The 14919-nt window shown below is 39.6% G+C and overlaps 1 protein-coding gene across 1 annotated transcript in view; it reads right to left on the bottom strand.

Moving 5' to 3' along the window:
- Positions 1–343: 343 nt before the first annotated feature.
- lama2 (laminin, alpha 2) overlaps positions 344–14919 on the bottom strand; it is a 238298-nt gene continuing 223722 nt past the window's right edge. The window contains 9 exon segments of the mRNA XM_073855781.1: positions 344–1915; positions 2006–2228; positions 2373–2503; positions 5063–5216; positions 6894–7052; positions 7245–7434; positions 7519–7631; positions 7997–8053; positions 11317–11485. Of these exon segments, the coding sequence (XP_073711882.1) occupies positions 1761–1915; positions 2006–2228; positions 2373–2503; positions 5063–5216; positions 6894–7052; positions 7245–7434; positions 7519–7631; positions 7997–8053; positions 11317–11485 (1351 nt within the window). The 3' untranslated portion in view covers positions 344–1760.

The following is a 14919-nucleotide window of genomic DNA, read 5'->3' as shown; positions in this document are numbered from 1 at the left end:
AATAAGGATTTTTTTTTTTTGAGAGAGACAAATGAAGAAGGGACAGCTCTTCAAAGAACAAATATTATTTTCATATTCTTGTGTATATTTAAGAAGAAGAGACAATGTTATGGATGTGACATTTCTTAAAGCCTCACTTACCAAAATATAGAAATGTTTTTTAAATCTAATATCTCGCAGCATTAGTATTTAAGCCACCAAATATTGACATCTGAAAGATCAATATGGTCATAAACTTAATTTTTTACGGTAAGGTTGACATTTGCAACCATTGACATTTGAATTGACTCTCTTCTCAGTTGATGAACTGAATTGCTCAACTGTAGAAGTGATTTCAACAGAGTAGAAAGGGATATTTCTTTATTTTGAAACACAGTTCATGATATCACAGCATGCTAAACAAGGAGAAAAAACCACACGAGACCTCTGAGAGAAAACCACATGAAAACCTTTCAGAATCACTTCCATTCAAACGCTGCAGACAGATATCCTCCCCATTGTTCCTCATGCAGCTGACACAGTTCTTTAAATGTGGTTTCATCTTTAATATTCACACTTCATCTTTTTGTAACGAATCAATTTTTTTGCAAATGAACAGAAAAAAATCTGATCTGAATCAGGACTCATATGTCTGAATCATGTAAGTGTGAACAGTCAGAAGATTCTTTACATTTTATATAATAACATCGGACAATATGACATAATGACTAATAAAATAAACTCTACATGAGAGTGTTAAACATGCGTTGTGTGTTCAGATGAGCGTCTAATATGAGCAACATTTAGGGATGAATGTAAATAATGTCAGATATGAATTTGTTTGTATGAATGTGGTCTGGTTTTAATAATTACTTGAATATTTCTTCTTAAGAATCAGTTTTGGCTATTTTAAGGTTTTGATTGAAACAAAAGAAGTTTTTAATATAAAGTCTGATGCTCCTCATTACATTAAATAGTCTGAGGTCTGGCCTTCATTCAGAAGTTTCTGCAGTCTGTGGTTAGTTTTGGGAATTTGACAGTATTTGTGTTAAATGAATGTGAGATCCAGTTAGTTGTTTAAATATGTAAACCAAAAGGCTTAAAGGGACACTCCACTTTTTGGAAATATGCTCATTTTCCAGCTCCCCTAGAGTTAAACATTTGATTTTTACAGTTTTGGAATCCATTCAGCTGATCTCCGGGTCTGGCGCTAGCACTTTTAGCATAGCTTAGCATAATCCATTGAATCTGATTAGACCATTAGCATCGCGCTAAAAAATAACTTAAGAGTTTCGATATTTTTCCTATTTAAAACTTGACTCTTCTGTAGTTACATCGTGTGCTAAGACCGACAGAAAATTAAAAGTTGTGATTTTCTAGGCAGATATGGCTAGGAACTATACTCTCATTCTGGCGTAATAATCAAGGACTTTGCTGCCGTAACATGGCTGCAGCAGGCGTAGTGATATTATGCAGCACCTGAAAATAGTCCCCTTAGTATCTTTCAATAGCAGGGGACTATTTTCGGAAGTGCGTAATATCATTGCGCCTTTAAAAAACTAAAAACTATTTCTTTGTTCTGCTGAATACAAAGGAGGATATTTTGATGAATGTTTGTAACCAAGCAGATCTGAGGCACTATTGACTTCCATAGACTTCCTTGTTTTTATATTTAAAATATGTTTTCTGGGACAGTAAGGTTTAGGGGACAGAAAATATTATTACTGTAGCTCAGTATAAACACCATTACATCTATTTAAAACATGCCAACAAGTGTGTGTTTATCCAGCAGGGCAGGTGAGAGGCTGAACTCCTCTGAGCTCCAATGCTTTGTTCATCTGCACCTCCAGAATCTTTCCAGATTTAGTGATCTTCAGGTTTCTCATGCAGCCTTTAAATGATGTGTTTATAGTGAGTCCAGATTGATTCACACCGCCTGCAACACAAACATGAATAGGATTCATAAAGTCGCACCAGAATCCATTTGACTCTATGACAGCATGTCAACTGAGTTTAAAGGACGTACCAGGGTATCCTCCCACATAAACAGGGTCATTGGTATCGGCAGAGGGAGAGCGAGGATCAGGGCTCACTGCCTCAGACCTACGCCCATCCACAATGAGTTCAAGGCGGTGCTTCAGTTTGTGGGCGGACACAGTGTGCCACTGTCCATCACAAAGCCCCGCCTCCTGATCAGGCTCATATACGGCTGTGAAGCGGCCCGCTCCATTATTAGCATGGAACAAGAGCTGCACACACACAAACACTCTTTAATAAGCAATTTAACAATAAACTTTTTAGCTTGAACTTCATTTAAATGTAAATTATTTCCTTAATCGAATTACACAAAAACATGTAAAAAACCCAAATCTTTCTTTCCCTCTCACTCATACCTTTCCGTTGGCAAGTTCAATACCAAGTCCATCCATTTTTTGGCTGCTGACGCCCAACAGAACGCCACTCTTCTGTGCTGTCCGGAACTCAAGATTCACAGACACATCATTCCCAACTCGATATGCAGCCACTGTACAATAAACACACGCACGAACGCACACACACACACACATTTCTATAAACACAGCACCATATATACGGACTACCGGCACATCCGGGAACTTGACTGTAAATTTCGTCACCGCCCCTTTTTGGGGGATAAAAAAAGCAGACCTTCCATTGGCTTCCATTCAAAGTGGCGGAGCGAGGCAGCGTTTTTACGCAGCCGGCGGGCGTAGATAGCTTGTGAGATCGCTCAGATTGGGCATGTTGGGTGTTTGTCTGTCCATCCTGCCTGCCATAGAGCGCGAAAGATACATTAACACATTTGATTTGGTCAATATAGAGACATGTCCCTTTCATTCTCACAGCGTCAAATTTGTGTAACAACGCCATCCAGTGATTGCTGGAAATATCGCTAAGCCAGTTAGTTGTATGACTCGACGGAAAAGTGCACTCATTACTCTAAATATAAAGACATAATAAATAAATTAGGGCTGTCAACAGATTAAAATATTAAATCGCAGTTAATCGCATGATTTCATGAGTTAACTCGCGATTAATCGCAAATTAATCGCACATTTTTATCTGTTCTAAATTTACCTAAATGTAACACTTTTTAAGATTTTAATGCTCTAATCAGCATGGATTTGGATAATATATATGCTATATGCAAATGTATGTCTACAACAGCCTGTTTACATTTTCAACAGAACCATCAGCCATAGTTTTATATATGATTTTGCCTTTAGAAGACCTTGTTCTTTCTCCATTTCTGTTTGCTGCTGCATCATTTGTGACCTGTGCTGGCAAATTGAGTTGGGATGAGCAAATTTTCAAAAATGTGTCATTTATATTTTAACATTCTCTATTAAAAAACTTCAAAACAATTGGAACAATTGTTGGAATCTGACAAAGCATGACAGAACTATACCTGTTAATGCAGAGCAAAAACAATATCAATATACATATATGTTTTTCTTTTATTGTTTAATTTGACATTGAGACAAACCACTTTAAGACTGTAGGATAATGCAAGGGTTTAATATAAATGACACAACAGATACTTTTCCTTAACAGTTAACCAAACATTCACTTCAGATATAACAGATTATAGGTCATACCTGCGTGAATTCTTGTCAAAACAGATATTTTTAAACCTGTAATTTTGTGTTAGATGTCTATATATATCGAGCCCAGTCTCCTGAAGATGCGTATAAATAGCACGAAGTGTCACGCACTCGCGCGTTTGTGTGCATGCGCTTCAGACGTCTGCGTCAGACATCGCTTTTGAGCCTTGTCACTCTTAATAACTCTTTTAATATCAATCAGATCCCGAACTTTATCTCTCTTAATAATTATTTTAACATCAAGAAAGTCCTGCGGTCTATTTTCTATAATTTCTGAATGCTTTTTAAAACGAAACTAAAAAGTGAAAGAAGACGCATCTTTGCTTTATATGGATTTGGGACGGTACCGTACACCTCACAGAAAACGTGCAGATAAAGAAAACTGCACGTGCAGAAAACGTGCATTTTAGATGTTTAATTACCATTTAGAGCATTGGATTCGCTAGACGAGAGCTTAATGTTCTTATTTTTATGAAAAGCTCCGACTCATCTAGACAGCGCCGGTCACTTGCTGCGTCTCAATTCATCCAGCTGTGGGTCAAACAGAAATTGCGTGTTGCCTTAATTGCGCGTTAATAAAATTAGTGCCGTTAAAATGAATTTGCGTTAACGCGTTATTAACGCGTTTATTTTGACAGCCCTAAAATAAATACGAAGTAACTTTCAAATACGAAGTAAAATCATTCACTTGCTTCTCTGTTGACTCGATGAGGTACGAGTAAATGTCCGGGTAAGAGAACCTCTGGCCAATAGGGAGCGTTGTTACACAAATTTGACGCTGGAAGAATGAAAGGGAGATGTTTTTATATTGACCAAATTAAATGTGTTAATGTATCTTTCGCGCTCTATGGCAGGCAGGGTGGACAAATAATTACTCAACATGTTTAATCTGAGTGATTTCATAAGTTATTTACGCCTGCCGGCTGTGTACGAACGTTGCTTTGTTCCGCTATTTTGAATGGAAGTCAATGGAAGGTCTAGTCTGATCTCCCCCAAAAGTGGGCGTGAACCTGTTCAGAGACATTCTATGACGTTGCGCCGGTTGTGCGTATCACTGAAAGCATATAATATAATAAAAACATGTACTGTATAACCCTACTGAAAAATCCAGCTAAGACCAGCATAAGCTTGTGAGCTGGTTTTAGCTGATCTCCCAGCTTGGTTTTAGCTGGTATTGCTGGTGTAGCAAGCTGGTCTAGCTGTGTTTTGGTCACTTTTTAAGCTGGTCCAGCTGTGTTTTGATCACTCTTTTAGCTGGTCTAGCTGGATTTAGCTTGTCATGCTGGAAGACCAGGTGGCCCACCAGCTTGACCAGCTTTGCCAGGCTGGAATGACCAGCTTAGACCAGCTACTGCCACCTTAAACCAGCTAAAACCAGCTACCAGCTTATGCTGGTCTTTGCTGGATTTTTCAGTAGGGAAATAAATGCTTAATACTTTTCTTAGCTTCTCAAGTCTTACCAGCTTTGGCATAGCCAGTTCCATCAAAATAAGTTCCCTTCTCTGGATTGGTAAAACAGGATCCCACAAGGTAGCTGGATGTGGGTTTCTCCATGTCCAACGGCAGATTTAGCATCTTAAAATTTCTGATGCAGCCGTTGATACTGTGCAACACCTGCAACAGAGAGAGAGAGAGAGAGAGAGAGAGAGAGAGAGAGAGAGAGAGAGAGAGAGAGAGAGAGAGAGAGAGAGAGAGAGAGAGAGAGAGAGAGAGAGAGAGAGAGACTTGTGTGATGCATAAGGTGTTTTTGAGATGGTGTGTTGTGCGTGAGGTGTTTTTGAGGTGGTGTGTTATGCGTGAGTTGTTTCTGAGATTGTGTGTGACGTGCAGGGTGCGATTTGCCGGGGGGGATGCGTGGGATTTCCCCCTTTCTGGTCAATGTATCCCTGCCTCTGCTTAATTATTTTTATCCCCGGTGGGGATAAATTTATCCCCCACTCAAAGTGATCAGTGCTCCTACACTAGTGGCGAGACGGATCACAAAACTTATCACGGATCCGTGGTTTGATTAAAGTCAATTTTGTTTTAAAATGCGCTACTTTGGCTGGCTCTGATACAGCTGCCGCGCAGCATCTCTGTATTCACCACTCTGAAGACTTGATCAATGTCCCGCCCACGGCGCTATCTGATTGGTTACAGATCCGGTTACACCAGCCTATCAACACTTGCGAGATGGTTATGGAGCTGTGTGTCGAAACGATGAAATGCAGCATATTCAGCCGCATATTAATAAAGCGGGAATAAAGATCACAATCTGATTATCTGTTTATGATGACAAGCAGAGTTAGTGTCCCAGTCACACCATTGAGAATGGCCGAAGTTACACGCAGATGAGGCGTTTAGCGAGGCGAGGGCGCGTCCAGTTTGCGCAAATGAGGCTGACTAACACATAATGCATCTGACTTTTCTATAATTTCACTGTAAAGCATCGCGGTGTAAAGTTAATGTTATTACTTTAAAAGCAGCATTAAAACGGTTTCTACTGTAATGGTTTAACTTTGCAATCAATACATTGTTCAAATTTATGTTTAAGTTGACACTACATTGTGCCATATAGTTTTGCCATTCAAGATTTAATTATTGCGTGTTTTTTCGTTGTGCATGATCACAGTTCATATGTGTGGGGAAAAAAAGCTATTACAGTAAAAATATTGCGTTAGGCTGCTTCATGAGTTAATAAGAAAAAATATTTTACAATTCCTGCAAATGCAGTGATGAGTTCATGTTCTCATGATTTATTTTATGAATTAAAATGTTTTGACATGTGCTGTGGACAGAGACGCATTATGTCAAGAATTATAAAAAATCGTCAATAAGCTCATAATTTGTGCTAAAATAGTATAAATCTTTAGTTTTAAAACTATTTTGAAAAGCTGGTTATATTTTTATGTTTCTGCGCAAGTTCAGCAGACAGTGAGGTTCGGGTTTGTTCCGATCAGAGCTCGTGAGCGGAGAGCGCATTTCTGAATATTAGAAATATTTAAATTAGAAAAATATTTAAAAAAATAATAATATTATAATGGATTTTTGTTTAGGTCGGACAATAATTAGCAAATTTCTCTCTCATATTGCTCTTCATAACCACTGAAAACAATCAAAAAAGTTAAAACTAGTGGTGGGTACAAAATGACTCATGACGAAATATGTGGTGGGTACCCACCGTCGCCGAAATCGACGCCTATGAAAACATCCCCCCCTCTGTTTTTTTCACAAATCGCACCCTGGTGACGTGTGTACTGTTTCTGAGGTTGTGTGTGATGTGTTTCTGAGGTTGTGTATGTGTGTACTCACAGGTCCGATGCGTTTGGTGGTGTAATTGATAGGTAAGCCCCCCACATACAACATTCCCACAACATCCAGAATATCAGCTTTCTTTGGGCTGGTCGTTTGATTTGAATAACGGCCATCGATGGTCAGAATTCCTCTCTGCTTCTCTCTTAAAACACGGAACTACACACAGATTCAAAGCCACTGAGTACATAAATGCACAGACTGAGTTCAATAAATAGAAAACCCTTTTCATAAAAAATATGACAACATTGATTTAAAACTGTGAACTTAACTAATTATACATTACTGTACTACCTAACCCAGAAATAATACAGTAATAAACGCAGTGTGTACATAATGTGTCTGTCAAACCTTGTGCCACTGTCCGTCATTAACGATGCGCTGCACGCTTGTGGAGGTGTTTCCACTGCCCAGATCATAACTCAAGTGAGCTATTCCCGCCTTCACCTGGATGGTGGCAAAGTCAGCATGGTTTATTCTGGCCATGTAGAAGACCAGACCAGAATCGGCCTCTGTTCGCATCTCAAACTCTATGATCAACCTGCACACACATACACATACATGTGTGTCATAAAACAAAAGCTGAAGCTCAGAACAGACATGATAAGGTTGATGGTTCACTCACCGGTTTTTCACTTTGGTGTCATCAAATTCAAAGGCCATGTGACTGTTTCGGGACAGACCGAACTGTTTAGCCTGTTCTAGGATGACAGGATCTGCTGCAACAGCACAGGAACCCTGCGGATCACAGCGAGCTTATCAGGAATAACAGCAGGTGGCGCCAAAGGACAAACTATTGATTCTCATCCCATTCAAACATCTTTGTGCACACTAAAGAAAGACGATTTAAACATCTTTAACCTTTAATAGATCTGTTCATACATTCTCTGATTCTCTGCGCTCATGGGGACTCATGTCACTGTGTGGACCTCAATTAAGGTAAGCAAGCTTGTATATTGTACATAATGTTTTTTTAATAATAATGCAGAAAGTTATAAAAATCATTATATCTATTGATTGTCCCAATGGAGATAATAAACCAGACGTGCGTTTGTGTGTGTGTGTGTGTGTTTTGTGCATGTTGGTGTGAGTATTGTTAATACCCAGGGCTCTTTGGTGGGCGTGTCTGGCAAGGGGCTGATCTCAGCGGGGGGCGTGGCCTGATAGCAGCAGAGTGACAGCAGCAGAAAGAAACATAATGAAGCAGCACAGCTCAGAAATACAGTACAGCAGATCAAGCATTACTAAAGTAACATACAGAGCATGAAAGCATTATGATGCATTAAATTAAACACAGTTTAACAACTACTGAGAGGAAACTCTCTATTGACTGTAACCTGTTTAATAGCTGTCAATAGTTGTGTTTCCATTACACTTCAAATTGCACAAAGTGAAATTGCGAATTGAAAATATTAGTCTTTATTATAATCATGAACTAGTCTAATATTTAGTGTAACCCTTTGGAGAGCGTCTGATCTCTACACCGTACTGCTTCTTATTCACATAAACTTCAATTCTGAATGACTAATACTAAATGAGTGTCAGCGTGAGAACGGCTTTATATTTCTTCAATAGATTACAGTAGTCTCACTTTAAGGGTCTTCATTAGTTTTAGCAGAGATATCAAAATATGCTAAGATTCAAAAGTCTGCACATAAACGATATTTAAGTGTAAAATCCAAATTCATCTAAGTTGAAATGATCTGAGCTATGCCATACATTTTCATTTTACAATCCAGTGTGCTTATTGTACATCAATAATACATAAAATGGTCTGATTTCTGTCTGTTTTTATTACTTGTATAAAGATGTGTAGTGTTTGTAATGTCATGTTGTCAGTAATGGTCAGGACCGAAGAGATAAAGCTGTCAATAGTTGTGTTTACATTACACTTTAAACTGACAAATGAAAAAATATACGGCCAATGAAAATGGCAATTTTGCTAAAACTCTAATATATCACAATTTTTTTTAAAGCTCTCATGAGGTATTTTTTTGGGGAATTTGAATAAAAGGAATATATCGCAAAACCGCAATAGAAACTATCAATGTGATCTCATAAAGTTCCGTGTGATAGTCACAGAATTTTTTGCTAATTTTTCTGTGGCATTCTCACGGATCTCTGCGTTTTTACGCGGCCCTGCTACGGACTGTCTTTTTCCGTGGCATTCTCACGGATTGGTTACTCAACTGCTTTTTCCTTTTTTTAAACCATTGTCACTTCGGTTTAGGGTTAGATTTGGTGTTTGCGTTAGCATGTCACTTTAACTATTGGTTTATACTATTTTTTCTGCTTTATTCTTTTATATTTTCTAACCCTAAACCGAAGCGACAATGGTTAGAAAATAGGACAAAACAGTTGAGTAACCAATCCGTGAGAATGCCACGGAAAAAGGAGCAAAAAATTCCGTGACTATCACACGAAAATTGTTTGAGTTCATGCGGTGCTGCACAGGCAGATTAGCGAGGTTTGCATTTTGTCGATGGAGGAGTTGTCAAGTCGGACACCTGCTGCTTGCCGTAGTGACGTGTGCCCTGTGTTTCCTTTTATAATTTCGAATTAAGTGAATTAGATTGTGAATTTGTTAAAAAAACCTAATATTTTAATTAGAGTTGCAACCACGGACACGTGTTTTATCAACTGGCTATCCTTCAGACATGACGGAGCACGTCTTATTTCATTTCGGCCGTGTGGTGAGCGTGCACGCTCGCGGTGTGAAGCGCGTCTGCGCTTTTCTCCGAGATGTTTCATCAACTGGCCAGTTATCCTCCAGACAGTGACGGTCCGGACCACGTCTCTCTCATTCGGCCGTGTGGCGCACGTCCCCGCATGCGGTGTGATGCGCGTATGCGCTATTCTCCAAGATGCACTTGACGGCCTTTTGTGCAGCATTTTTTTTTTTGGACGAGCTAGTTAAGGCGGTAGGGTTTCCAAGCTTAGGCGGGCCGCCTTAACTGAAATATGCTGCGGGAAACCCTGATTTATCTAGGTGCGTTTGACTTAATGCAGCGGCGAAATAAATGACAGGCGGATGACGTCAAAGTACTGCGAGAGCGTGTTGAAATTAGACTTTTCCATATGATTTTTGAATCGCTCTCGCTGTGCTTTTATAACCATCCGGCTGTCATTTCTTTCAGCACCAAACAAAGTCGAACAAGTCTTCTCATAGTCTTATGCTGAGCCATCTGGCTGCTCTAGAAATGCTCTCGCTGTACTTTAATACCATACGTCACAGTCACATGGCTTCAGCAGCAGCTCAAGTCAGACAAAATGTGAAACCTACATGAATGGTTTCAACTTTTATTATTATTCTGAGCAGCGTCGCATGAAATTGAACACACCTAGTTTCTTTGCATTTACAGGGCAGATGACGTGCATGAAAGTCACATGATCATTCTTTAAAGTCCGATATTAAATGTGTTCCCCCTGTGTGACATCACAGAAAAATGTGATATTAATGCTGAAACCACGCTAACTTGTGGGAAAACTGTCGTCTCTCTAAACTTTCAAATACCGCTACAACCTGAATGGATGCTCACGTTGAATTAGGGGCGGGCTAAAACAGTGGCTCCATGATGCACCGGAGCTACCATGCATGGCCCCACCCATAACTCAATCGTGAGCATCCAATCAGTTTGTAGCAGTGTTTGAATGTTTAATGATGTGAAATTGTGTACTACAACTTCACAGAAACACCTTACACGTGACCACTCCCAAGTTTAAGGAATGCTTTTCATGAATGCTTGGAAAACACGTCTACATCTCCTCTGAGTAAAAATAAGGGCTAATGCGCTGTCTGAAATATATGTAAACCTTCCTAAACCTAAATCTGTCAACATGATATAAATAATCACGAGAGTAAAATTGAAGTTTTAGTCACATAACATCGGTTAATAAAAACGCTGCCATTTCCCAGTTTTTATTGACATGTAAAAAATATAGCGAAGTTTTATGCAAAGCTGAAACTTGGCTACTGAGAAGAAACACAAGCAGTATATAAACTACTGCAGTAAAGCTCCAATAGATCTTCACACACTCACTCTAAATCTCGGCTCTAACTCCTGCTTTCACCTCATCTATGAGAGTAATGACCTGGAAAACACTCCATCATTACCATGCACCTGTTCTCTCGCTCTCTCCATCACTCCATTATTTCTCATCCTCTTTCTCAAGCTAAAGTAAAAACCGACCCAACTGATGCTGTTTGTCCAAAATAGTACACTAGACAAGAATTAGTGCATGCCGCATCAAAGCTTATTTAATAAAGTCAGCCACCAGCTGATAGATGCTGGTCAGAAGTATAAGCTGTATATTGGATGTTTGTGTGATAGTCTTCTATTGTTAACTATCTTAACTAGCAATAATTTTCTGGTCAACGAGTATTTCCATACAGCCATGCTGGTGTATGTACTGTGTAAGGTACCGGTGGAGGTTTGGCAGGTGTTGGTCTGATCGCTGGAGTGGGCGTAGTCTCTTCCTCCTCCTCTTCTTCTTCTTCTTCCTCAGGAACTTCAGTTGGAGGTGAAGCCAGGTCAGGACAATGACCGATCTCTGCGTTCTCAAAGGCGACGGGCTGAGAGAAATCCACAGGGCTGTAGTAGACATGAAAGAGACATGATACAGCTGCTTGTGTGACGATGACAATGCAATAAAATGAATAATGTATAGAGATATGAGGAAGGACAGACAGGTTTAAATTAGATGGCAAAGCGCTTGACTCTGGTGGAAACAACACACAGTCACTGACAGAGATTCATATTTCTCATTAGAGGAAGATAAACCAACAGCGATTATTAATGTCATGCAGCGTTTAGCTCCTGACTGCACTGGAAGGAAAACAAGAACATTCATGTACAACCACAGGAGACCGGGAAATATAAGCAGTTGCTGGTGTTTGCTCCGACTTCTGACACATTACAGTCAATTGTGTTCTGGAGGTTGTTTATATTGTGCTGTTAAAGGGCTAATAGCTTTAAAGGGCTGCTAACTAACGGGCCATGGGTTTATGTGTGTAACAGAGAACAGTACCAACATTACTTTCAGAGGTGTTTGTATTGGAAACAAAACATATACTGAACTAATAACACTACAACCTCATTTATCCTTTTATATTAACTGCACTTCAAGATCAATAATGTGGGTTTTGCTAATGTAAGTGATGTGTGCAATTTAAACCTAACTGTGGGTTTACTGTGGGTTTACACCAGATGCGAGTTCAACGATTTGCGCGAATAGATTACATACAAAGTCAATGCAAAAACGCAATCAGACGCATCCTCGCACGGGGCGATGCGAATGACGCAATATGAGCAGCGCGTTTGCCGTGAAAACACGCGCTATTCACCTCAAACGCATCTTCTCCCAAGTTGAAAATATTAAACTCGAGCGAAAAATTCGCATGAAATGAAGTTAAATCCCACGAGTAATCTAGAGCGAGCAACGCGATGCGTTGCACGCTTCACATTTGGTGTAAACCCACCGTAACCGGGGGATTACACCAGATGCGAGTTCAACGATTTGCGCGAGTAGATTACATACAAAGTCAATGTAAAGACGCGATCAGAGGCGTCCTCGCGTGGGGCGATGCGAATGACGCGATATGGGCGGCGGATTTGCCGTGAAAACACGCACTATTCGCCTCAAACGCGTCTTATCGTCCCGCGAGTTATCTAGAGCGAGCAACGCGATGCGATTGCACGCTTTGCGTTTGGTGTAAGACATTATGAAAAGGTCTCATGTCACAGCTAAATAATTCACCACTGGCAGGCAAAATGTTTATCATAAACCTGTAGAGGTGTTTCATCTTCTCTGTACCGGTGCCCTACAGATCTCAGAAACCAACGCATAGATCTGGCTCGGTTGCAAGTTGGGTGCGTCACCCTACAAACACAACCTGCATTAAATAAACGAAAGCTTTTCCTGTTTGCAATAATTAAAGTAATTATTTGCTAATTAATTCAAACAGTTTGACTAAATAAAAACGAAACGAAACAAAGCTGTTAATAAGCTCTTCTTATCTAAGTAACGTATAATAATTTATTGTTGCGATCTCTTATGCTGCGTTCCAGGCAGGTTTTTGAGCAGTCAAACTTGTGACTTCCCACCCGTGAACTCGTACTAGATCGATGTACTCCCAGTTCAGAGTCGTGAGGCGTGGTTTTGAAGTCGTGATTCACGGGTTACAGGTTGCCTGAAACGCAGCACTCTGCCATGCATGAAAGCCTGCTCACGTATCCTGTGTAAATCAGATGCGCCAATGTCTCGTCAATTTAATTATTTTTGCCATAGAAACAAGTCAACACTTTCTACTTGCACCTATCCTTGACTAGACTTAAGATTTAGTCTCACACCAGTGTTACGCCTAGATCAGGGGTGGGCATTGAGGGCCACAGTCCTGCAGAGTTTAGCTTCAACCTTAATCGAACACACCTGAATGTCATTTCCAAACAGTCCTGAAGACTTCAATTAGATTTTTCAGCTGTGTTTGATTAGGGTTGGAGCTAAACTCTGCAGGGCCGTGGCCCTCAGGACCAGGAGTTGCCCACCCCTGGCCTAGATGGTGCAACAGGTGTAAATTCTACGTAGGACGTTCAGCGCATTTTACGTCCAGACTAGTCTTACGACCGGGTGTACGCCCAGCTGGTGCAACCTGCCTGAAGAACATATCTGCTTGAAAAACTGTTTCCAGGTCTGAACCTCCACTCCATTCATTTCACACTACAATCTCAAATGCTATTTATTCATATCACACATTAAGTCTAAGCTCTTCAAATCACGGTGTACACTATAGTCTCCAAGCTCACAGCGTCCCAAAGCATTTAAACGTGACAGTGTGTGATGTCAGACTTAGAGATAGTTCACCAAAAAATAAATAAAAAAAATTTCATAATTTACTCATTCTCCATTTGTTCCAGACTTGCATCAATTTCTTTGTTGTGTTAAACAAAATGAAGATATTCAGATTTTTTTTGTAACCAAACAGGTCTGTGGCACCATTGCCTATCATAGTAGTATCTTTTCCCAGAGGTGTTTCCAGCATTGAAACTCAAAGAGTGTATAAAGTGTATAATTAAAATATTAACGTGATCTGTAGCATATAAAAGTGTACTCACCTAATCGCGGCGGGTCGCAGAAGTAAAGTGTCATAAGAACTTTAATCTTTCCTCTCAAGTAGATTTTTGCACGCGAGTTTTACTCAGACATCACCTGAATGAGCTGATGATGTCACAGAACCGCCAAAATTAGATTATTAAACTGCTGCACCGAAGGAATAACGATCGAGTGATAAATAAACCTACAATATAGTATACCTACTGTATAACCATCTTATTTATGTACCATACAGAACGTCTAAAACATAATATAAACAGAACATCTAAAACTAAATATAAACATATTGCTGCTGGAGCCTTGCCATTGGCTGTTGTAATTGAATAAATAATGAGGTCAGTGTAAGAATGGATTACAGGGGCTATTTTGGGGGGGGATGTTTTTCTATATACTATTTTGTTTCATAGTATTATGTTTTATATTATTACGTTTCATATAATAATGCGTTAAATTATCAGATTAAAATTTTAAAGATACTTTATCAAGTTACCGTTGTAGAGATCAGTAGTTCCATTCCTGCAGTTAAATACTGCTCTCATAATCTCATCCCTTATCTGCTGCATATTCAACAGAGAGGAAGAATTGGAATAGCCCATAGGCTACCGACAGCAAAGAAATGTATTTTATAGGCTAGATTTTTTTTAAACTCTATGTCTATTTTTAACAGGCTGTATGCAGTAAATCCAAAGCACAATGAAATAAGGTGACTTGATTTCAGGGGTTTACAGGCTTTTGTGCGGTTTCATATTTGTCAATCAACTTTTCAAAATACATTCGGGGCTAAACTCAAAACATCCGGGGAAATCGCCTCGGACCGCCCCTGTCTTTTCCTACTATTGAAGTCAATGGTGGCCCAGATCTGCTTGGTAACAAACATTTTTCAGAATATCCTAATTTGTGTTCAACAGAACAAAGA

The sequence above is a fragment of the Misgurnus anguillicaudatus genome, chromosome 18 (genome assembly GCF_027580225.2).
Source record: "Misgurnus anguillicaudatus chromosome 18, ASM2758022v2, whole genome shotgun sequence".
In the NCBI taxonomy this organism is placed as follows: domain Eukaryota; kingdom Metazoa; phylum Chordata; class Actinopteri; order Cypriniformes; family Cobitidae; genus Misgurnus; species Misgurnus anguillicaudatus.
This window is presented reverse-complemented; position numbering and strand designations above follow the sequence as displayed.